The following is a 24,825-nucleotide window of genomic DNA, read 5'->3' on the forward strand; positions in this document are numbered from 1 at the left end:
TGGAGATCAACAAGGGCTGCATTTCGACCTCTGATAACTTGTACACCCAAGAGGGTGCACATTGTCCAGTCTGCAATGTTGATTTATCTGGATGATGTAACTGTAAATCATTAATGAAGCCGGCCTCCTGGTTGTAAAATCAAGGCAGCTCAATCACTGCAGGACTAATAGGGGCCGTTGCAATTGATGAGCCCAAAAGCAGCGTGAGCGCATCAATCACCACAAGGGACCGTTTTATCTTTGCACTCCCCACTTTCTCTGGGCAAGGAATGAATCCTAGTTCATATTAAGCATACCACAGACAGGGCCATGCATGCCTTTTTTAATAATAATAACAATAAACAACAACAACAATACAAACAGTGGCACGACAAAGTAGCAACAATGGTGCATTGGAAGATCTGCAGGAAATATTATTTGCCTGTAAGCAAAAACTGGTGGGACCATAAAACAGAAGTCACAGGAAATGAAGAAGTTAAATTGTTCTTGGACTTCAGAATTCAGACAGGCAGGCACCTGCCACATAACACCCTGGACTTAACAGTTATCGATAAGAAAGACAAAAAAGTCTGGATAGTGGATGAGGCAGTGGCTGGAGACAGCAGAATAGAAGAGAAAGAACAAAATACAAAGACCTACAAACAGAAATAGAACGACTATGGCAAAAGCATGCAAGGATAGTACCAATAGCAATAGGCGCCTTGGGTGGAATCCCAAAATAACTGGAGCACCACTTGAACACCATAGGCATTGACAAATTTGCCATCAGTCAATTGCAGAAGGCGGCTTTACTTGGAACTGCTTCCATCCTGCAACGATAACTAACATCGTCAAATATCCAGTCCTTGGTAAGGACTCAATAGGTAGACAACAATGCCAAACCCGGTCTGAACATCTGGCTGATTGTGCGAATAATGATGATGATGATGATGATGATAATGATAATAATGTCATGGGAACATAAAGTGGAAAAAGTTATTGAAAATGAGAAAGTGAAGATCTTGTGGGATTTTCAAATACAGAAGCATCGTCATTTGAAACACAACACGCCAGATATCACAGTTGTTGAAAAGTACAATTTATTGATATTGTGGTGCCAGGAGACGCCAGAGTCGGAGAAAAAGAACTAGAAAAAAAAATCACGAAATAGCGGCCATCGAAACTACGTGGTTATGGATGAAACATGTAACAGTGATACCCATTGTCATCGGGGCACTTGGTATCATGTCCAAGAATTTTATAAGATACATCAAGAAATTGCAGCTTCCTGCAATAACACCAGCGGAACTGCAAAAAACTGTGCTACTTGGAACATCGTACATCTTAAGAAGGTACTTGGTTGATACCTAGGACTCTGGCTGCATCCCGTATCAACCATTAACACCAGTCAATGGTATTTGTGATGCATTTTTGAATGTTCAGTTGACTGAGTTTCACGTTTAATGAATAAAAGAATCATAATAATAATAATAACAACCACCAAAGCCCTTTGCCTCTCCTTTTCTTTGCTCACTACCTGACAGCGGGGATCCGCTTTGTCTTTACCATCTGCAGAATCGCGGGGCCTGCTTTCTTTGCAGTTTTACAAGCGATCGGCCAAAGAGGTGCGGATCCGATTCGCCTTTCTCTGCCCCGGAGGCCCTTCTGGAGGAGGGGACACGACAGAAAGAGGAAGAGGAGGAGGAGGAGGAGGAAAACGGAGGGGGGAGGGAAGGAGGGAAAGGGCGTAACCAGGAAGCGCGGTGAAAGCGCCTTGCCCTGGAAGAGCATCGACTTTCGCTTCTTCGCCGATCATGGCTGCTAGCAACCGGGGCACGGAGTTAGGTAAGCCGGGCTGCAGCTTGCAAGCTGAGGGCGCATCTGGACAAAGGGCGGTGGACGGTACAGGCGGGCTGGGATAAAGGAAAGGGTGCTTTGAACTTGGAGGTTTTCCCAGGCTCCAGATGTGCCAAAGAGGTTTTTCCCTTTCGCTGGTCGAGCGCGATGCCGGCTGCAGACCAGCGGTTCGGGGAGATGAACCCGGGCCTCTGCAATGGTCTGAAATGCATGCTCTTAATTAATCTTAATCATCACTTCTTCTACGGGGCCGATTTGTTTAGCCCACCAAGGTTACTGTTCCCAGGAAAGGAACTGGGAGATGAAAACTTACCAGTCAATTGTTGGAGCAAATAAGAGAGCAGTTCCTTTATGTCTATGGAGATCGTCGGTTATCCAAGTCATGGTTGGTCCCAAAGGCCACTGGACTTTTTTCCAAAAGGCCACTGGATGTCCTTGGTTTTGTTTTGTTTTTTGAAAACGTTTCGCTTCTCATCCAAGACGCTTCTTTGGTTCTGAAAAAATGAAGAAGCTTCTTGAAGTCATCTGTAGAGATTCTCAGTCATTCAAGGTCCTGGTTGCTCCAAAGGTGCTTTTCCACCTGGAGTTTCTTGTTTTTTTCTTTGAAGACCTTTTGCTTCTCATCCAAGAAGCTTCTTCCGCTTCCCCACTATCCTGTCAGAGCTGAAGAAGCTTCTTGGATGAGAAGAGAAACGTCTTCAAAGAAAAAACAAGAAAGTCCAGTTGCCTCCTGAAAAAAAGCACCTTTGGGACAACCGTGACCTGGATGACTGAAGATCTCTATAGATGAATCCAAGAGGCTTCTTCACTTTTTCAGAACCAAAGAAGCTTCTTGGATGAGAAGCAAAACGTTTTCAAAGACAAGAAAAGAAAAAAAAATCCAGGAAAAAAAAAATCCAGTGGCCTTTTGGAAAAACACCTTTGGGACGAGAACAGTTTCTTAAGTTGTACATACAGCGCACAATAGTTGCTTTTCTCCCTGTCCCGTTCGTGCCTTGGTTTTTCTGGTTAGTGTTAATAGAAAGAAGTAAGACACCTTGAATGAGTTTAAAGGACACACTGAGTGGTAGGGATCTGAAAGTACAGGGTTCACATTCTGCAAGAAAAAACAAGCATGTAAGTGCCAGAAGTTTGCTTATTCGTTTACTTGATTTATAGCAGGGGTTTTCAAACGTGGCAACTTTAAGATATATGGACTTCAATTCCCAGAATTCCCCAGCTAGTTAGCTAGCTAGCTGGGGAATGGCTGGCTGGGGAATTCTGGGAGTTGAAATCCACGTATCTTGCAGTTGCCAAGTTTGAGAAAAACACTGATTAAGCGATCTGAGGGAGCTTACAGGAGTAAGTGCAACAACAGTGCAGGGGAAGATAAAAACTGAAATTCTAACACTTCAGTGGATGCACAATTCATCCTGGGTCAAGCATCAACTGCATGTTTTTAAGGCCTCAATCCAAGTTGAACCATGGTAATTATTGGTATTTATATATTTAGACACCCCACCCCCAAACTTGAGGTAATTCTGGGACGTTTATACTTTAAAAGAAAGGAAACAACATCAAAAACCATCTTTTATGACTAGCAGAGAAAAAAAAAATCCAGACAGCTCAGAAACATACAGGGACTCACAACCACTGAATGGCAAATTTTCAGAGACATTGAGATCACTGGAGTGACTGCAGTCTAACGCGGCTAAAGGATGCTAAATCATACTTGACAATTTTCATATCAGCTGATAGAACCAGTATTACCAAAGATGGTTGGAAGGTTGTGGGAAAAGAAATATAATCCTAGCTTTTAGCAAACATTGGCAGGCAAGTTATTTCAAAGGATTCTGGGCCTGCAGATGAAAAGTCATGTTTCCTTTCGTTGTTGCTGTGGTTTTCCAAGGTACAGGTACAGATAGTCTTCAATGTATGACTGGTCTTTTAAATCAGGGGTCTCCAACCTTGGCAACTTTAAGACTTGTGGACTTCAATTCCCAGAGATCCTCAGCCAGCAAAGCTTCTGGGAGTTGAAGTCCACAAGTCTTTAATGTTGCCAAGGTTGGAGACCCCAGCTTTAGAGACCATTTGAGGTTACAACAGACAACCCCTTCCCCAGTATTTAGGACTTGGTTCCGAAGTTCTTCCATTATCATTGACCTCATGTTGGGCCCTTAGCAACTAGCCCTCATTTATGCCTGTTTGTAGCAACCTGCAGTCCCATGACCCATGTTTGCCAAAAAACACATTGACTTCCAATTTTTGGCGAAAGCAGCCCATAATGAACAATGGGTTCACTTTATGATTACAGACTCCATGATGGTCATAGGTTGAGCAATACCAGTAGAGGAATTTATGAGCTGTTGGTATTTCCTACTTCATAATTCGGGGAGATGTTTTTGGGTTGAAATGCTCTTTTAAACGGCCTAAGAAAATAAATCTCTTTTATGACTAGCAGAGAAAAAAATCCAGACAGCTCAGAAACATACAGGGACTCACAACCACTGAATGGCAAATTTTCAGAGACATTGAGATCACTGGAGTGACTGCAGTCTAACGCGCTAAAGGATGCTAAATCATACTTGACAATTTTCATATCAGCTGATAGAACCAGTATTACCAAAGATGGTTGGAAGGTTGTGGGAAAAGAAATATAATCCCAGCAGTTAGCAAACATTGGCAGGCAAGTTATTTCAAAGGATTCTGGGCCTGCAGATGAAAAGTCATGTTTCCTTCGTTGTTGCTGTGGTTTTCCAAGGTACAGGTACAGATAGTCTTCAATGTATGACTGGTCTTTTAAATCAGGGGTCTCAACCTTGGCAACTTTAAGACTTGTGGACTTCAATTCCCAGAGATCCTCAGCCAGCAAAGCTTCTGGGAGTTGAAATCCACGTATCTTGCAGTTGCCAAGTTTGAGAAAAACACTGATTTATAAAGCTTAAGCGATCTGAGGGAGCTTACAGGAGTAAGTGCAACAACAGTGCAGGGGAAGATAAAAACTGAAATTCAAACACTTCAGTGGATGCACAATTCATCCTGGGTCAAGCATCAACTGCATGTTTTTAAGGCCTCAATCCAAGTTGAACCATGGTAATTATTGGTATTTATATATTTAGACACCCCGCCCCCAAACTTGAGGTAATTCTGGGACGTTTATACTTTAAAAGAAAGGAAACAACATCAAAAACCATCTTTTATGACTAGCAGAGAAAAAAAAAATCCAGACAGCTCAGAAACATACAGGGACTCACAACCACTGAATGGCAAATTTTCAGAGACATTGAGATCACTGGAGTGACTGCAGTCTAACGCGGCTAAAGGATGCTAAATCATACTTGACAATTTTCATATCAGCTGATAGAACCAGTATTACCAAAGATGGTTGGAAGGTTGTGGGAAAAGAAATATAATCCCAGCAGTTAGCAAACATTGGCAGGCAAGTTATTTCAAAGGATTCTGGGCCTGCAGATGAAAAGTCATGTTTCCTTTCGTTGTTGCTATGGTTTTCCAAGGTACAGGTACAGATAGTCTTCAATGTATGACTGGTCTTTTAAATCAGGGGTCTCCAACCTTGGCAACTTTAAGACTTGTGGACTTCAATTCCCAGAGATCCTCAGCCAGCAAAGCTTCTGGGAGTTGAAATCCACGTATCTTGCAGTTGCCAAGTTTGAGAAAACACTGATTAAGCGATCTGAGGGAGCTTACAGGAGTAAGTGCAACAACAGTGCAGGGGAAGATAAAAACTGAAATTCTAACACTTCAGTGGATGCACAATTCATCCTGGGTCAAGCATCAACTGCATGTTTTTAAGGCCTCAATCCAAGTTGAACCATGGTAATTATTGGTATTTATATATTTAGACACCCCACCCCCAAACTTGAGGTAATTCTGGGATGTTTATACTTTAAAAGAAAGGAAACAACATCAAAAACCATCTTTTATGACTAGCAGAGAAAAAAAAAATCCAGACAGCTCAGAAACATACAGGGACTCACAACCACTGAATGGCAAATTTTCAGAGACATTGAGATCACTGGAGTGACTGCAGTCTAACGCGGCTAAAGGATGCTAAATCATACTTGACAATTTTCATATCAGCTGATAGAACCAGTATTACCAAAGATGGTTGGAAGGTTGTGGGAAAAGAAATATAATCCCAGCAGTTAGCAAACATTGGCAGGCAAGTTATTTCAAAGGATTCTGGGCCTGCAGATGAAAAGTCATGTTTCCTTTCGTTGTTGCTATGGTTTTCCAAGGTACAGGTACAGATAGTCTTCAATGTATGACTGGTCTTTTAAATCAGGGGTCTCCAACCTTGGCAACTTTAAGACTTGTGGACTTCAATTCCCAGAGATCCTCAGCCAGCAAAGCTTCTGGGAGTTGAAATCCACGTATCTTGCAGTTGCCAAGTTTGAGAAAAACACTGATTAAGCGATCTGAGGGAGCTTACAGGAGTAAGTGCAACAACAGTGCAGGGGAAGATAAAAACTGAAATTCTAACACTTCAGTGGATGCACAATTCATCCTGGGTCAAGCATCAACTGCATGTTTTTAAGGCCTCAATCCAAGTTGAACCATGGTAATTATTGGTATTTATATATTTAGACACCCCACCCCCAAACTTGAGGTAATTCTGGGATGTTTATACTTTAAAAGAAAGGAAACAACATCAAAAACCATCTTTTATGACTAGCAGAGAAAAAAAAAATCCAGACAGCTCAGAAACATACAGGGACTCACAACCACTGAATGGCAAATTTTCAGAGACATTGAGATCACTGGAGTGACTGCAGTCTAACGCGCTAAAGGATGCTAAATCATACTTGACAATTTTCATATCAGCTGATAGAACCAGTATTACCAAAGATGGTTGGAAGGTTGTGGGAAAAGAAATATAATCCCAGCAGTTAGCAAACATTGGCAGGCAAGTTATTTCAAAGGATTCTGGGCCTGCAGATGAAAAGTCATGTTTCCTTTCGTTGTTGCTATGGTTTTCCAAGGTACAGGTACAGATAGTCTTCAATGTATGACTGGTCTTTTAAATCAGGGGTCTCCAACCTTGGCAACTTTAAGACTTGTGGACTTCAATTCCCAGAGATCCTCAGCCAGCAAAGCTTCTGGGAGTTGAAGTCCACAAGTCTTTAATGTTGCCAAGGTTGGAGACCCCAGCTTTAGAGACCATTTGAGGTTACAACAGACAACCCCTTCCCCAGTATTTAGGACTTGGTTCCGAAGTTCTTCCATTATCATTGACCTCATGTTGGGCCCTTAGCAACTAGGCCTCATTTATGCCTGTTTGTAGCAACCTGCAGTCCTATGACCCATGTTTGCCAAAAAACACACTGACTTCCAATTTTTGGCGAAAGCAGCCCATAATGAACAATGGGTTCACTTTATGATTACAGACTCCATGATGGTCATAGGTTGAGCACTACCAGTAGAGGAATTTATGAGCTGTTGGTATTTCCTACTTCATAATTCGGGGAGATGTTTTTGGGTTGAAATGCTCTTTTAAACGGCCTAAGAAAATAAATCTCTTTTTAAGATTTGGATTTGATCTCCAGAAAATATCAGGCACAAGTAACCAAGAACAGGAGTAGAGTTCAAAGACAAAAAAACATTCTTATGTGCTACCTATACCCAAGAATTTGATTTACTAATAATCAAGATGAATTTTCATTAGCTAAGGGTCAGTGGAAGTTCAACATGGCACCTCATGGCAGTGAACTCTCCAAGGATCTGAAAAAATTAATTGTTCTACATAAAGATGGTCTGGGCTATAAGAAGGTTGCCAAGACTCTGAAACTGAGCTCTGAAACATGGTGGCCAAGACCATACAGCGGTTTAACAGGACAGGTTCTGCTCAGAACAGGCCTCGACATGGTCGACCAAAGAAGTTGAGTGCCCATGCTCAGCGTCATATCCAGAGGTTGGCTTTGGGAAATAGACGTATGAGTGCTGCCAGCAGTTTAGACATTTATGGCTGTGTGTTGCGTTATTTTGAGGGGACAGCACATTTACACTGTTATACAACCTGTATACTCATTACTTTACATTGCAGCCAAGTGTCATTTCTTCAATGTTGTCACAGTAAAAGATATACTTAAACATTTACAAAATGTGAGGGGGTGTACTCACTTCTGTGATATACTGTCTTTAACTCCGCCTTTGGATTCAGTCTGCTCATCTCCTACACAAAGTGCTGCTTTGAAGAGCACGGATGGAGCCCCTTTAAAACAGCCACATCTTTTCCCAGCATCACAACTACAGAGGGCAGCTGTGCAACCCTGGCAGGATTGTTGTTTAGGAGTTTGTAGAAAGTTGCCGTGTTTATGCTTTCTAGCCCCCTCGAAGGCCTTTTAGAAGATCCAGATCCAAAGCAGTGCACTGTTCTAGCATGATTTTGGTTTTGGCTTGGTACCAAATATGCTGGTTGGACGCAAGGCCAAATACATTGAGTGTCCTGGAATTCGGCAAGATTGCATGTTCCAGAGAAACGACTGAATACAGTTTTGAAGGCAAAGCTTTGGAATATATCTTCAGATGAAACAAAGCAGATTTCCATCCCCCATTCACCCCCTCAGAGGGAGGATTAAAGAAAGTTGGCTAATTATCTGTAGTTTAACTACTTTAATTACTTTGATCCCTGAAGCCCCATGAATATTTGATTGGAACAGATGACATATTAAAAATGGTATTATTAATACTCCCAGGTTTAATGAATTGAAACGTCTTTGTCTTTCAGCAGACATTCAAGATGATTCAAACCTGTTCCTTCCCAGGCGTGCAATCCAGTTTTCCTTTTTAGAACTGGTGGAATATTTATTTATATTCTGTCTTTCCTTCAGGAGCCCAGGATGGCATGCATGGTGCTTGTATCACCATTACACCCCCTGCCCCTAAAAGAGCAACCCTATGAAGTTAGACTGGGAAAGAGAGAGAGGAGATGACCTAAAGTCATTGGGATGTAAATTGATAAGAATAAAAATAATAAATATGCACAGGCCCTCCATTTTTAATTATGGTGCATCATCTACAGCAGAGTTTTTCAACCTTAGAAACTTTAAGATGCACAGCTTCAACTCACTGAATTCTCCAGCTATCATATGGATAAGGAAGAACTTATTACGCATGTTGGGACTCCAGAAAGAGTGCAGAAAAGAGCAACAAAGATGATTAGGGGACTGGAGGCTAAAACATAAAGAGCGGTTGCTGGAACTTGGTATGTCTAGTTTGATGAGAAGAAGGACTGGGGGAGACATGATAGCAGTGTTCCAATATCTCAGGGGATGCCACAAAGTAGAGGGAGACAACCTATTCTCCAAAGCACCTGAGAGCAGGACAAGAAGCAATGGGTGGAACTAATCAAGGAGAGAAGCAACTTAGAACTAAGGAGAACAATTAGTGGAACAATTTGCCTTCAGAAGTTATAAATGCTCCATCACTGGAGGCTTTAAAGAGTTTCATTTGTCTGAAATAGTATAGGATCTCCTGTTTGAACCAGGGTTGGACTAGAAGACCTCCAAGGTCCCTTCCAACTCTGTTATTCTGTTCGCAATGAAGTGATGATGGAAGTAGCACGAAACAAAAAACTTTTTAAATTCATATTTATTATGTTTTAACTTTTCTCCAATCTGGTCACCTCCAACAAAGATTAAATGACACAGGTGATAGTTGTTGATAATATGAAAGAAGAATAATTAGAGGACCAAAACTGAACCAGTGTCCAAGACTCCTCCTCCCATCTCCCCTTCAGATTCTGTTCTTCCAAACTTTGATTTTGAACATAAATGGCAATGGAAGTAAATGGATGTTTTTCCCCACCTCTAGATCTCACATGGCTTTCACGGGTTCGGGTGAATCACCCAGCTGTTCTAAAGCGGGCAGCGCAGATTGAAACGCAACGGGCCATGAAAAAGAGTTGGCTGGTGAGAAGTTCCTCTGTTCTTAGGTTTCTAAAAGAGACATTTTTCTCCCGTGAATTTTAGCGCCGTCTTTTGTTCATGATGTTTGCTGCTTTTGTCATCAAAACTCAACAGTGAGAGTGGGCCAGTGAAAGATGGTATTTTTATCCGACTCAGTTTCAGATTTGGAAGGTCACAAAGAACAGCTAAAATACAAATGTTTTAAGACAGGGGTCCCCCGTCAGGGTTTCGAGTAATGTATCCAAGGAAAGCAGAACTCCAAGGCAGGTAGATTCCCCACAAGAACATGTTTATTGGACACACCTTATCGGCACAGCTAGTGAAAACCAACTCTTAAAAGTTCCTGCGGTTTCCCCCCTAATTAAAAGAGCAAATATTCCCTCCCTAGGTGTCACCGGTCACATTCTCCAATGAAGGTAGTTGGGAGGCTGCTTGACCACTGCTGTGCCATCTGCTGGGATGACCTTGGTTCCCAAGAGGAAAACTTTTTGTTTTGACCGGTAGCCGGTCTATCTTCATGGCAACTATGAGGCAGGAGAAAAATGGCTTCAGTCAGATCATCTTCCAACCTGTGGGCCATGGCCCACTACCAGGCTGGGCTGCGTGATTGGCCGGCCGGTGCGCGTGCCTCTGTGTGTGCGCACAGCCCCACTTGTACTCGCCTCATTGCGGGCGCTTGCGGCCCTTGTCGCGCAAACATCACTATGAATGTTGCAGACGCTCGCGCACACACGCACATGTGCTTGCCCTGCCACAAAATCATCCCCTTTTTCCCTCTCCCTACCTGCTCCAGGCCGCCAACCTGGAAAGGTTGTGGAACTCTGGTTTAAGATATACGTCTTGTTGGACAAGCTGGAGAGCTCTTGCTTCCAAATGCTGTCCCTAAAGATCACATTTTTCAGAGACTGCAGGTAGTCCTCGACTTAACAATCCTTCGTTCAGGGACCATTCGAAATTACAATGGCACTAAAAACAGTGAGAAATGATCGCTCCTCACACTTAAAACCATTGCAGCATCCCCCCCAAAGTCACATGATCCACATTCAGACTCTTGACAACAGGTGTGTATTTACAACACTGCGGCATTCATGGGACTGCCGTTCACAACCTTCCCAGCTGGCTTCTGACAAGCAAAGTCAATGAGAGAAGCTGGATATACTTAGTGACCACATGATTCACTTAACAACCGTAGTGATTCATTTAAGGTAAAGGTTCCCCCGCACATGCACGCTAGTCGTTCCCGACTCTAGGGGGCGGTGCTCATCTCCGTTTCTAAGCCGAAGAGCCAGTACTCTCCAAAGACTCTCCGGGGTCATGTGGACAGCATGACTTAACATTGAAGGCGCACAGAGTACTGTTACTTTCCCACCAAAGTACTTGCATTTTTTCTACTTGCATTTTTTACGTGCTTTCGAACTGCTAGGTTGGCAGAAGCTGGGACAAGTAACGGGAGCTCACTCCGTTACGCAGCGCTAGGGATTCGAACCACTGAACTGCTGACCTTCTGATCGACAAGCTTAGCATCTTAGCCACTCGGCCACCGCATCCCTTTTAGTGATTCATTTAACAACAACCAAAAGATCATAAAATCGGACATAATGCATTTAACAAAGGCCTTGCTTAGCATCAGAAATTCTGGACCCGAATGTGGTCATAAGTCAAGGACTGCCTGTACCCAGTTAGGTATGACCTCATTGATTAAAAACAATTTTCTAATTGATTATTAAAAAAGCTATTCTTCCTACCGCCTCTTCAGTTCAAATTGATTCTTGGAACAGTTTTCACTGTGTTTCTCTTCACAACTGATCTTGCAAACAAGGAGACTAGAATCCCCTTCCTAGCTGCTAATTGTATGTTCTTTTCTATTTCTTATAGCTAACGTGGGGATTCAACTAAATCCCTTTTCTACAATTTTTTTAAAAAACCTTGTTTAAATCAAAACAGAAAAAAGAATTGCACTCTTTTAATAATGGTGTGGAGTAGGGGAATAAGCTGAAATCTCTTTTTCTGCTTTCAGTAGTGGGTGGATACCAGTAAATATACAAGGTACCCAATATGTTGGCATATACATGTCTTAATTAATTTGACTATTGTTTATGCAAAGCCAACAGTTACTACCATAATTTATTTGATTTTGTTTAAATCAAAAGCAGGGTCCCCGTCAGGGTTTCGAGTAATGTATCCAAGGAAAGCAGAACTCCAAGGCAGGTAGATTCCCCACAAGAACATGTTTATTGGACACACCTTATCGGCACAGCTAGTGAAAACCAACTCTTAAAAGTTCCTGCGGTTTCCCCCCTAATTAAAAGAGCAAATATTCCCTCCCTAGGTGTCACCGGTCACATTCTCCAATGAAGGTAGTTGGGAGGCTGCTTGACCACTGCTGTGCCATCTGCTGGGATGACCTTGGTTCCCAGAGGAAAACTTTTTGTTTTGACCGCTAGCCGGTCTATCTTCATGGCAAGTATGAGGCAGGAGAAAAATGGCTTCAGTCAGATCATCTTCCAACCTGTGGGCCATGGCCCACTACCAGGCTGGGCTGCGTGATTGGCCGGCCGGTGCGCGTGCCTCTGTGTGTGCGCACAGCCCCACTTGTACTCGCCTCATTGCGGGCGCTTGCGGCCCTTGTCGCGCAAACATCACTATGAATGTTGCAGACGCTCGCGCACACACGCACATGTGCTTGCCCTGCCACAAAATCATCCCCATTTTCCCTCTCCCTACCTGCTCCAGGCCGCCAACCTGGAAAGGTTGTGGAACTCTGGTTTAAGATATACGTCTTGTTGGACAAGCTGGAGAGCTCTTGCTTCCAAATGCTGTCCTTAAAGATCACATTTTTCAGAGACTGCAGGTAGTCCTCGACTTAACAATCCTTCGTTCAGGGACCATTCGAAATTACAATGGCACTAAAAACAGTGAGAAATGATCGCTCCTCACACTTAAAACCATTGCAGTATCCCCCCCAAAGTCACATGATCCACATTCAGACTCTTGACAACAGGTGTGTATTTACAACACTGCGGCATTCATGGGACCGCCGTTCACAACCTTCCCAGCTGGCTTCTGACAAGCAAAGTCAATGAGAGAAGCTGGATATACTTAGTGACCACATGATTCACTTAACAACCGTAGTGATTCATTTAAGGTAAAGGTTCCCCCGCACATGCACGCTAGTCGTTCCCGACTCTAAGGGGCGGTGCTCATCTCCGTTTCTAAGCCGAAGAGCCAGTACTCTCCAAAGACTCTCCGGGGTCATGTGGACAGCATGACTTAACATTGAAGGCGCACAGAGTACTGTTACTTTCCCACCAAAGTACTTGCATTTTTTCTACTTGCATTTTTTACGTGCTTTCGAACTGCTAGGTTGGCAGAAGCTGGGACAAGTAACGGGAGCTCACTCCGTTCATGGCGCTAGGATTCGAACCACTGAACTGCTGACCTTCTGATCGACAAGCTTAGCATCTTAGCCACTCGGCCGCCGCATCCCTTTTAGTGATTCATTTAACAACAACCAAAAGATCATAAAATCGGACATAATGCATTTAACAAAGGCCTTGCTTAGCATCAGAAATTCTGGACCCGAATGTGGTCATAAGTCAAGGACTGCCTGTACCCAGTGAGGTATGACCTCATTGATTAAAAACAATTTTCTAATTGATTATTAAAAACGCTATTCTTCCTACCGCCTCTTCAGTTCAAATTGATTCTTGGAACAGTTTTCACTGTTTCTTTTCACAACTGATCTTGCAAACAAGGAGACTAGAATCCCCTTCCTAGCTGCTAATTGTATGTTCTTTTCTATTTCTTATAGCTAACGTGGGGATTCAACTAAATCCCTTTTCTACAATTTTTTTAAAAAACCTTGTTTAAATCAAAACAGAAAAAAGAATTGCACTCTTTTAATAATGGTGTGGAGTAGGGGAATAAGCTGAAATCTCTTTTTCTGCTTTCAGTAGTGGGTGGATACCAGTAAATATACAAGGTACCCAATATGTTGGCATATACATGTCTTAATTAATTTGACTATTGTTTATGCAAAGCCAACAGTTACTACCATAATTTATTTGATTTTTGTTTAAAATCAAAAGCAGGCAGGTTAGAAGAAGGAAAAGTACAGATAGACTTACAACGGTTCATTTAATGACCATCCAAAGTTACAATGGCACTAAAAAGTGACTTATGACCATTTTTCACATTTATGACCTTTCCAGCATCTCCATGAACATATGAATAAAATGCAGATGTTTGGCAACTGATTATATTTATGACCGTTGCAGTGTCCTAAAACCATGTGATCCCCTTTTGCGACCTTCTGACAAGCAGAGTCAATGGGAAAGCTAGATTCACTTAACAACCAGGTTACTAACTTATCAACTGCAGTGGTTCACTTAACTGAGACAAGAAAAGTCGTAAAATGGGGCAAAATTCACTTAACAAATGTCTCACTTAGCAACAGAAATTTTGGGCTCAGTTGTAGCCATAAGTCAAGGACTGTTGTGACCTAGGCTTACTGAGTCATTAAAACGCATGAGTAGTCCCAAAAACCTCTTTTATTGCAACAGCTGTGAATTACTTTCATTCACAGCTGAGTCCCAATTAGTTGTAAAACCTCCTTTGGGATAATCACCAATCTTTATCAAAGACCTATTTGGCAAAGCCACACGGAGTCCAGAATCAAACAGAGATGCCAACTGGGAACAGAATTAACAACGTTGCTTTCCTGCAAAGGGCCCACGTGCCTTTGCTCCTCTTTTAAGCCTTATGGGAGGGGCCAATCATCTCCAGGCCTTACTCCTGAGTTGTCCCTTTTGTTTTAACTGTTCTTGCCTTCTGGCAGCTCTGCGCATGGGCGCACTAGGAACAGGCTCCTTCTGTTCCTCTGCCTTTCTGCTGTCCAACTCTGGAGGCTCCAGAGTCTGTGCATAACACCCAGATGGCCCTGGCCTTATCTCTGCCTCTGATGCAGAGCCCTCGTCTGGGCCTTCCCCAGACTTCAGGACTGGCCCATGTTCCTCCTCAGCCTCCTTACTGTCCGACTCCGCTGCTAGCTCCGCAGGCTGCTGGCAGACCACAACAAGGACCGCCTGTATAACAGATTAGAGGCTGCTGTTGGACTAGGCCTGGGGTGATATCCATGTTTGTGTCTACTGCTGACCATGAAAGACTTTGAATCAGTTCAACTCACAGTTGTGGTGTTCTGCAGATACAAACAAGGGAAGCCACCATGCAACCTATGGTTGTTTCAGTGGTTCATCTGGGCTGTGAAGAATCTAAACGGCCATCAGATGGCAGGAAAACACATAGAAAACTCTTTGCTGCCCTCTATTGGTCATCTGTAGTTGCTCTAATCAAGGGTCCAACCACAATTACCGGGTAGTCCTCGAATTTTGCATACAGACGAGCCCCAAATTTCCATTGCTAAGCAAGAGAATTGTTAAGTGAGTTTTGCTCCATTGTATGACCTTTCTTGCCACAGTTGTTAAGTGAATCACTGCAGTTGTTAGGCTAGCAACACGGTTGTTAAGTGAATCTGGCTTCCCCATTAAACTTTGCTTGTCAGAAGGCTGCAAAAGGTGATGCCGCAAATGAATGCACTATTTAAAAGAGATTATAAAAATACACGCCAGTTGCCAAGTGTCTGAATTTTGATCATGATGCTGCAACAGTCTTCAGTGTGAAAAATAGTTGTAAGTCACATTTTTCAGTCCCGTCGTCACTTCGAACGTTCACTGAATGAATGGCTGTAAGTCAAGGACTGTGTTTAACAACCATGTAGCTCAATTGCAAGGACATTTTTTGATCATGTTGGTGTGTGTGTTTTTAAAATGAAGGCAGCTTGGCTTTTGAGAGCCGTCACCTGCATAGACCTCACCACCCTTTCTGGAGATGACACCCCGTGCAGTGTTTGCCGATTGTGCCACAAAGCCAAGCATCCCATCCGAGAGGATTTGTTACAAGCCTTGAAAATGCACGATAAAGGTACGTCGTGCTTATGAAACCTTGCTTCTACCTGGGTAAAGCGCACTGACAATTTTGAACGTTGTTGGCCTTCATCAGACAAAGAGAAACAAGCTGAGTAGATAAAGCTAAGTTGGCAATGTGAGATGTAATGTGAAAACCGAAGAAAAAAAGGAAACGCATATTGCAAATTCAACAGCACCAGAACAATTGACCCAAGAGCAGGAGTGTCAAACTCGAGGCCCACGGGCCGCATCCATCCCACGGGGTGCTTACACCTGGCCTGCGGGGGCAGCCTGGAAATATCAAAGGACCGACTCGCAGTGCCTCTGCCATCCAAAACAGGCTACGGGGGGATGCATGCGCTCCCCACATGGCCCGTTTTCAGCCTCCTGCAGCACCCTGCCAGCCAAAAAGGCTGCGGGGAGGCTGTGCGAGGGCCCCGTGTGGCCCGTTTTCAGCCTCCACAGCCTCCTGCAGTACCCTGGCCTGCTGAAAACGGGCCAGGGGGGGCCTTGTGATGGTCCTGCACAGCCCCACTGCTCCGTGTTTTGGCCAGCAGGGTGCTGCACGAGGTGACCGTCCCATCCCATCCCCTCCCATCTCCTCCCCCTCCCCCCCCGCCAGCCCGCGGAGGAGAACTACAATGCTGATCTGGCCCTCCAAGAAATCCAGTTTGACACCCCTGCCCAAGAGGATCGAAAGTCGTCTTCAAAAACAAAACAAAAAAAAAAATGGCAGGAAGATTGCTTGGATTTGTTTTTTTTCCCGTAGCTTCCTCCAACACTTTCAAGTGCTGGACGAGGCTAAGTGGAAGCTGGGAGAATAAGCAAAGCACTTGATCAAGGTAAATGGTGTTCTTTCTTGTCAGGTAATGCAAATCGCATTAAGGAACATTAGACCCGCTTTGCACAGGCTTACAGTGGATCAATCCCAGCAGTGTGGCATAATCACTCTTCAAGCCAGTCCCCTGGCATGAAAAATTCCCAGTGCTTGAGGTCCTGATAAATCTCAAATATTGCGGATATTGCCAAGAAGAAAAATAGAATAGAATAGGAATAGGAATAGGAATAGGAATAGGAATAGGAATAGGAATAGGAATAGGATAGAATAGAATAGAATAGAATAGAATAGAATAGAATAGAATAGAATAGAATAGAATAGAATAGAATAATAACTTCATTGTCACTTTGAATGTACACTAATTGGCATACATTAAAGTGAAAAATGAAATTATTCTTATGGCTCTAAAGTCATGGGAATTATCCTCTGGATTTTAGCTTAAGTTATGGCCACGATAGGACAAGCTTGGTCGTGTGAGTTAATATTCCAATTATCAACTTGTATGTTGAACAGATTTTTTTGTCTATGGAGATTCTTAGTCATCCGGGTCACGGTTGCCCCAAAAGTGCTTTTATTTTTTCAAGAGGCAACTGGACTTTCTCATTATTTTTTTTTGAAAATGTTTCGCTTCTCATCCAAGAAGCTTCTTCAGCTCTGACTGGATGGTGGGGAACTTTTTGTGTATAAGAATATCTGAATGATCTCCAAAATTCTCCCGCTCTTCCTAGATAATGTTTACAATAGTCGGGAAAGTACTTTGTAGGCTTTCTTTTGAAAGGCAAATTAAATGCTAGGGTCTCCTTCCCAAGCTAGATTGGTTGATCGTGGACTCTCATAATCCCTACATGCTGGGGATTTGGGTGGTTGAAATCCATCCATGCAGAGTGCAAAATTAGGAAAGGTTCTATTGGAGTGAACTAGGTTAGTGGACAGGAGTCACATGAGGATAACAGAGGGGTCCTTGGGACTTGCTGAGCTTGGTGGTTTTCCTGCAATCGTTTCAAACTGCAATACTTGTTTGGTTTGGAGGCTGCAGTGCTTCAGATAGAAAGTCCATACACAGAGAGGTAAGGACAACCGAGAAGGTTTTAGGAAACTCGGCTCCCGTTATTTAGGATACTGCTTATACACGCTATGTGTTTAGAGTTCAAAGCATTGTTAGAGACCCCGCACATCCACTTTACGGTCTGTTTCTGTTGCTTCCCTCCGGGAGGAGGTTTCAAAGTATCTCTAGCAGGACTACCAGATTCTATAACAGCTTTGTTCCCTGTGCAACATCTGGTAAATTCACAAGACTCGTTTTTCTTACCATGTACTTTTATACATCTGAACTAGATTGTGTTGTTTCTCTGTGTCATATAATATATGTGGGTATCTATCTATCTATCTATCTATCTATCTATCTATCTATCTATCTATCATCTATCTATCTATCTATCTATCTATCTATCTATCTATCTATCTATCTATCTATCTATCTATCCATCCATCCATCCATCCATCCATCCATATCATCTATCTATCTATCTATCTATCTATCTATCTATCTATCTATCTATCTATCTATCTATCTATCTATCTATCTATCCATCCATCCATCCATCCATCCATCCATCCATCCATCCATCCATCCATATTTTTGTCATGTTGATGTGGTATATATTGGAGGGGATGGCCCTTTGAGATCTGTAGGTAACGAAATTTCATTTTAATGTATGCCGATTTGTGTACATTTAAAGTGACAATAATTCTAAGTCTTAAGTCATTACCCAAACTAGACAACGTCATCAGTGCTCAAGCAATGCTTGAGTTTTGGTGATCTTACTTATTTTGGGTAATGAAACATCTGCAGGAAAACAGACAAGCTCAGAGAGCACCAACAACCCTGAACTTCAGTGCTGAGCTACAAATATTCTCCTTTGTTGAGCATAACAGTCTTGATGATGGTTCTTTTCCAGGCATCACCACAGCAGCTGTTTGTGTCTATCCGCCAGAGTAGCCGATGCAGTTAAGGCTCTCAAATCTGCTGGCTGCCATATCCCAGTAGCTTCAGGTAAGTTCTCCGCCTGAATTTCCACAGGGGCGGTTCAGAATCAGACGCTCATTTTATTTATTCGTTCATTAACGATTCTGTCTTGTTGTTGACTGATAAACAGTCCCACTTTGTCGTGTCACATATTCCTAGCAACCAACTTGGATACAGTTCTGGATTAAAAAGAAAAGTTGAGCCCTAACAAACTGTGATCAAAATGAATGAAATGAAATGAGATGCAGGGGTAGTCCTCAACTTACAACCACAATTGAGCCCAACATTTAATGTTGCTAATCAAGACATACGTTAAGTGAGTTTTACTACATTTTACGAACTTTCTTGCCGCAGTTGTTAAGTGAATCACTGCAGTTGTTAAGTTAGTAACACGATTGTTAAGTGAATCTGGTTTCCCCATTGACCTTGCTCATCAGAAGGTCCCAGAAGGGGATCACATGATCCCAGGACCCTGCAACCAGCAGGCCCTTTCCAGGTGGCCAGGCCCGATTTGCCCGATTGGTCAGATTTGCTGATGTCAAATTATTCATGATATACCTGGATGATAGCTGTTTAAAGGTAACATCCAGCTCATGCTACCGTCTGCATGAAACAGCAGTGCTATATATACCGTGTTTCCCCAAAAATAAGACCCTGTCTTATATTTTTGAACCCCAAAATAAGCTCTTGGCCTTATTTTTGGGGAGGTCTTATTATTTTGGGGCGCATGGAGCAAGATGGGGCTCCTCTTGCCGTCTTACCTGATTTCCAGCTCTGCGTTTAAATATTTTCAGGGAGGGCTTATTTTTGGGGGAGGCTTATTTTAGCGCATGCACTCAAAAGTCCGACTGGGCTTATTATCAAGGGATGTCTTATTTTCAGGGAAACAGGGTATTTTTCTTTACTACTGAGGCCAATCTTATTGGATGCTTACTCATCAGCAATTCAGTCTTGGACAAGTTTAACTTGGGCTTGATTTGCTCCGAATGAAGGCAAAGTTGCATGTCTCAAAGATAACGTTGCAGGAACCAATCTGGGTCGGTCACCGGGGCCAGAGTTTTAGTCTTCCAGACTTTTGGATTCGTGCTGGAGCCCATCTTCAGGGAATTTCTCCCTCACCAGAGTGTGGTGAACTGCTCCAGAATTGCTCCATTGGGATCCTTACAGAGACTCCAAACCCTACTTTAGAACATTCATACTATTTCCCGTTCGCTCAAGGAGGGTTGATGTATTGATGCTATCTTACTATGAACCAACGGTTGACATCCCATAATGGTTTCACGTTAAGCAACATGTTAAACGTCTAACCTTTGGAGTCCCCCATGGCCTTTACCATTTCCCCAGGGGTGAAATCTACTTACCGGCTCAGAGGTCCACACACTGCTCGTGCATGCGCACATCACATCCGTGCACAGACCTTCTGTGCATGCACAAAACCTTCTGCGCGCATACGCAGAGGGTAAAAAAACACATTACTTCCTGGTTAAAACCAGAAAGTAATGACACCCGGGTGGCGGGTGTCGCCGGTGGTTTGGCGATCGCTACCGGATCACCGAACCACAGGCCACGATCTATACCGGATCGCGAGATCCGGTCAGAGCCGGGACCATTTCATCCCTGCATTCCCCTCATTGATTGAGGCTGCCCACTCAAGTAGTGGTCAAACCACTGTAAAATAGTGTTGCAATTCTGGTAGCCTGGAAGGATACCATGACTGATGGATTGGAAAGCTGCTGAGAGGTCTAATAGAAGTCCTAGATCTAACTCCTGATATAGAATATTGTTGTATTTTAACATCCATGATGTATTTAACGGATTTTGTTTTTTCTTTTCTTAGTGGCAGCTGGATTCCCAGCAGGACAGACGCCTCTAAAAACTCGTTTAGAGGAGATCCAGCTAGCCGTGGAAGATGGGGCCAAAGAGATTGATATTGTCATTAATCGAACCTTTGTACTGACAGGCCAATGGGAAGGTGAGCATCTGCATAGTCCTAAAATCAAGGTTCTAGGGCAGACTCTCTTCCTCCCCCTCCCCCCTCCGGAATAAACCAGACAAGAAGCTCAGCTGTGGTGGCGCAGTGCCTGCTTTGGGAAGAGACTTATTTTCCTAGGTACATTTTGGGCAGAAAGAGAGATTTATGGACTCTTAGGAAAATAACCCAGGCATTTTGCTGACGGTAATTTGCCAAGGGTTTGCAATCCTATCCAGCATGTTCAAAATTTCCAAGCGATTCTCCAGAAATTTTGAATCTCCTTTTTTACACGCTGGTAGGTGGTTGCCTTTTTTTTTAAAAAAACCTAAATTTGTTTATGGCTGTTATAAATTTTTGAAAAAACATCTCTAGATATTGGGTTGTTTTTTTAAAAAACAACAACAACCCAACCTTTTCTGCAAAGCTATTTTGTGAAAATTCAATCCATCCTCACTTTTCTCTAAATTAAGAGCAGGGGTGGGGGTGGGGAATAGAAAACTATGTGAGGTGCTACTGCTCTAATTATTTGCAGCAGAATTGTTAAAAAGAATTCAAAAGAGTTTTTTGGGTTTAGGTGGTGTGTCATGTTAAAAAAAAAATGCGCTGGATTTTTGACAACAAAATCTGTATTTTCTAATTGGTTTCACAGAATTTCAGGGCACGTGTGGTACTGTTTAGATTGCTGTGGCTAGTTGTCTCCCCAGAATGCCATTAATTAGTAGATTTAATAGCATTTTCTCTGCATAGTAATTGGGTTTTCCTTAATGTACCTTGAACGGATTGCCTGAAAGTGCTGACAGAACTCCAACAACTGGATTCTGTGTAGAGAAAAAAGGGATGCAATTACACACAACTCCCCCTCCCCCCGTTGTTTTGGCTGAATGATACAGTGCTGATAACCTCTACCTTTTTCATACAGCGTTTTTACTGTTTGTTGGCCAAAAAGACTTCCAAAGTAGGTTGCAAAACTCAGCTCTTGCTTTCAGGGTAATATTTGTTGTGGCCCACTGGCGCTGGCAGCAGAGTCGCACAGTGAGGAGGTTGGGGAGGAACTTGGGCCAGTCCTGGCGGCTGGGGAAAGCTCAGATGAGGGCTCTGCATCGGAGGCAGAGAAGGAGCTAGACAGCAGCGAGGCAGAGGAACAGCTGAAGCCTGTTCCCAGTGTTCGCATGCGCAGAGCTGCCAGAAGACAAGAATAACTAAGAAAGCAGGGTCAACTTGGGAGTAAAGCCACACCTTGGAGGTGATTGGCCCCTCCCATAGGAAACAAAAGAGGAGCGAATGGGGAGTGGGCTTTTGCAGGAAACAATTCGTTCGTTCCATGACTCTGAGAGACTCTGTGCCAAGTTTTGCCTTGTACTGCGTTTGGAAACTAGTTACTTGGCAGCCTTCCAAGCGAGATAAGGGCTGTGTTGAGAAATATCCTTTTGAAAAACTATTTGGACAGGCCTTGCTGACTGTGAATGAAAGGAATTCACAGTTGTGAAAATAAAAGCGGTTTTGCTGGGACCAAGACTCTGCTTCCTGCTTTTGAAGGGAGCCTAGGTTAGAACAATATTTAGAAGAAGGCAAGCGAGGAAAGGGGAGTGGGGAGGGCAGAAATTCGTACAATCTATACTTTGGCATCCAAGTGGGAGAAATGCAGATTGTCCTCGACTTAATGACCACATTAAGTGGAACCAAAATTTCTGATGGTAAGCAAGACATTTGTTAAGCGAGTTTTGCCCCATTTTACAACCTTTCCCACTGTGGTTGTTAAGTGAATCACTGCTGTTGTAAAAGTTAGGAACACAGTTGTTAAGTGAATCCGGCTTCCCTATTGATTTTGCTCATCAGGAGGCCGCAAAAGGGGATCACATGAGCCCAGGAAACAGCAATCGTCATATATCTGAGTCAGTTGCCAAACATCTGAATTTTGATCATGTAATCATGAGGATGATGCAGCGGTCTTCAGGATTGAAAACAGTCATAAGTTATTTTTTTTAATGCCATTGTAACTTCCAAGGGTCACTAAATGAATTTTGTAAGTTGAGGACTACCTGTAGTTCAGCTTGCTTGGTGGAATTGCTCCAACTGAGTGTGATTTGAGAGAGGCAAAGGGCAAGTGATTTCTCAGCATAACTGCTGTATTTTTCAGACTATAAGATGCACTCCTCCCCTCCCAAAAAAGTGGGTGGAAATGTTTGTGCATCTTATAGACTGAATACAGGCCTGGTTTTGGCCTCCTGAACCCTCCACACGTCCCATTTTTGCCCTCCCCAGCCCCCCGAAGCACTTTGCAGGCCAAAAATGGGCCTGTTCTCGGCTTCCCGAACCCTCTGTGCATCCTGTTTTCGCCCTCCCCGGCCCCCAGAAGCACTTTGCAGGCCAAAAACAGGCCCATTTTGGGCGAAAATGGGACATGCGGAGCAGGGGTTTTATTACTGGTTTGCAACGGGACCATGCGCAGAAGCTTCCTGATGACGTCTGGGTCAGTGGGGGGAGTCTCCCGCCGATTTTACTACCAGTTCTTGCGAACCGGTCTGAACTGGGAGGCAACCCACCATTGGTGAGGAGGGTTCAGGAGGCCAAACACTGGCCTGCGCATCCCATTTTCGGGCCTGTTTTTGTCCTGAAAAGTGCTTCTGGGAGCCAGGGAGGGTGAAAATGGGACGCACGGAGGCCAAAAACTATTTTTTTTTCTTGTTTTTCTCCTCTAAATCTAGGTGCGTCTTATAGTCTGAAAATTACGGTATTTGCTTTGTTTGCAATTCGGAGCCTTAAAAGAGCTGTTGGGTTTTTCTCTTTCTTGATCACTTTCATTGGAAATGGCTTGTAAATTGCTTTTTGGATATTAAGAACCTTCAGGTTGAGTAGTTTTATTACACTGGGCAACTTTCCTCCAAACTGACATCAAAATAGGATTTATGTAAGTTTAAAAGTTAAAGAAAACTTTTTTTAATTTGGAAATAAGCAGTAAAAGGGTGATTAGAACGTTAATTTTGGAAAGTTTTTAAACAGACTAAGGGGCCAAGTAGACTAGACGCAACGTTTTGAAAAAATAAGAATGCTTTCTGTAGTTCGTTTAAAATCTTCTTAAAAGTATACGAAAATTTTCAGTTTAAGTGCAAAAAGAGTTTTAAGAGCAAAAAACATGGTAAGAGGAGATTTTAAAGGTTGATCACTAGAAGCAACCAGAAAAAAATATATAATTTATCATAATGTATTCTTGTAATTAATGGGGAACATCCGCTAATAAAGAATGGGGAAAAATATTTTAACTCTAGAAAAATGCAAGGATATTTGGCAGGAAAATATTCAGAAGTTTCTATTTAAGATTGTCTCTTACTATAAAAATGGTTTCAAAAGAGGAGAGAAGAGGATACAAGTGAAAATCATTCTGTTTTGGGCATGGATTTAAAATTGACTGGATGCAAGAATGATATCGACATAGATGTTATAAAAGTCCCTCCTGTCCCGAGTCCCATAAATATTGGCTTAAAATTAAAGATTGGCTACAGGAAATTACTAGTGAACAAATAGAATTAAATCCGGAAGTCTTTCTATTGGGGATTTTCAAAAATAATAGTATGTGAAGTGCCACAAAATACCTAATACTACACATATTAACTGCCGCCAGGATGGCCTTCGCTCAATGTTGGAAACAGCCGTGTATACCTACTGAGAAACTTGTTATACAAAAGGTCATGAACTGTGCAGAAATGGACAAATTAACACTGAGTTTAAAAGATAAAGAGGCATCGATATTTTATAATGTATGGGAACAGTGGTATAAATGGATAGAACAGAGAGAGATTAAAAGTAGTTAATTATTAAGTATAAGCAAAAGATGAAACAAGAATGTAAATACACACAATTTAATTTTTGTAAATAATGCACGTATTGTTATAAGAAAAACACCACAAATACACAAATGCACTTAAGATGTAATTTTTTATGTTTTTAATGTAATAAAAGTTCAATAAAGTATATTGGAAAAAAAAAGATGTTATAAAGGTCTCACAAATAAAATCAGTGTTTTAATAGCTAAAAGCAGACACACAAGTAATAAATCAGAAGAGTGACTCTGAATATATTTCAATTCAGAAAAGTGATTTAGATAACTTTTTTTATTTTGGACTTATGGAAGAGATATTTTACATCTCTGAAGGGTTCCTGAGAAAAGATTAAAAGAGGAAAAAATCATTTCTGCAATACTACTTAAAAGGAATAACCATCAAGACTTTTAAAAGTAAAAATAAGATATATAAAGTTGCTTTCTTCAATCAAGGTTAAAATGCATT

General features: G+C 42.5%; 1 protein-coding gene and 1 long non-coding RNA gene across 2 annotated transcripts in view; one reads left to right on the forward strand and one right to left on the reverse strand.

Moving 5' to 3' along the window:
- Window positions 1-280: 280 nt before the first annotated feature.
- Window positions 281-1,649, reverse strand: LOC131202114 (uncharacterized). Its single transcript, XR_009156062.1, has 2 exons — window positions 1,517-1,649; window positions 281-899 (listed from the first exon to the last, which is right to left on the reverse strand). It is a non-coding gene; the product is annotated as an uncharacterized LOC131202114 (long non-coding RNA).
- Window positions 1,650-1,723: 74 nt separating this feature from the next.
- DERA (deoxyribose-phosphate aldolase) overlaps window positions 1,724-24,825 on the forward strand; it is a 65,859-nt gene continuing 42,757 nt past the window's right edge. The window contains 6 exon segments of the mRNA XM_058191272.1: window positions 1,724-1,824; window positions 9,649-9,746; window positions 15,575-15,722; window positions 18,503-18,532; window positions 18,535-18,597; window positions 20,408-20,542. Of these exon segments, the coding sequence (XP_058047255.1) occupies window positions 1,794-1,824; window positions 9,649-9,746; window positions 15,575-15,722; window positions 18,503-18,532; window positions 18,535-18,597; window positions 20,408-20,542 (505 nt within the window). The 5' untranslated portion in view covers window positions 1,724-1,793.

This window comes from Ahaetulla prasina, chromosome 7 (assembly GCF_028640845.1).
Source record: "Ahaetulla prasina isolate Xishuangbanna chromosome 7, ASM2864084v1, whole genome shotgun sequence".
Taxonomy (NCBI): Eukaryota; Metazoa; Chordata; class Lepidosauria; order Squamata; family Colubridae; genus Ahaetulla; species Ahaetulla prasina.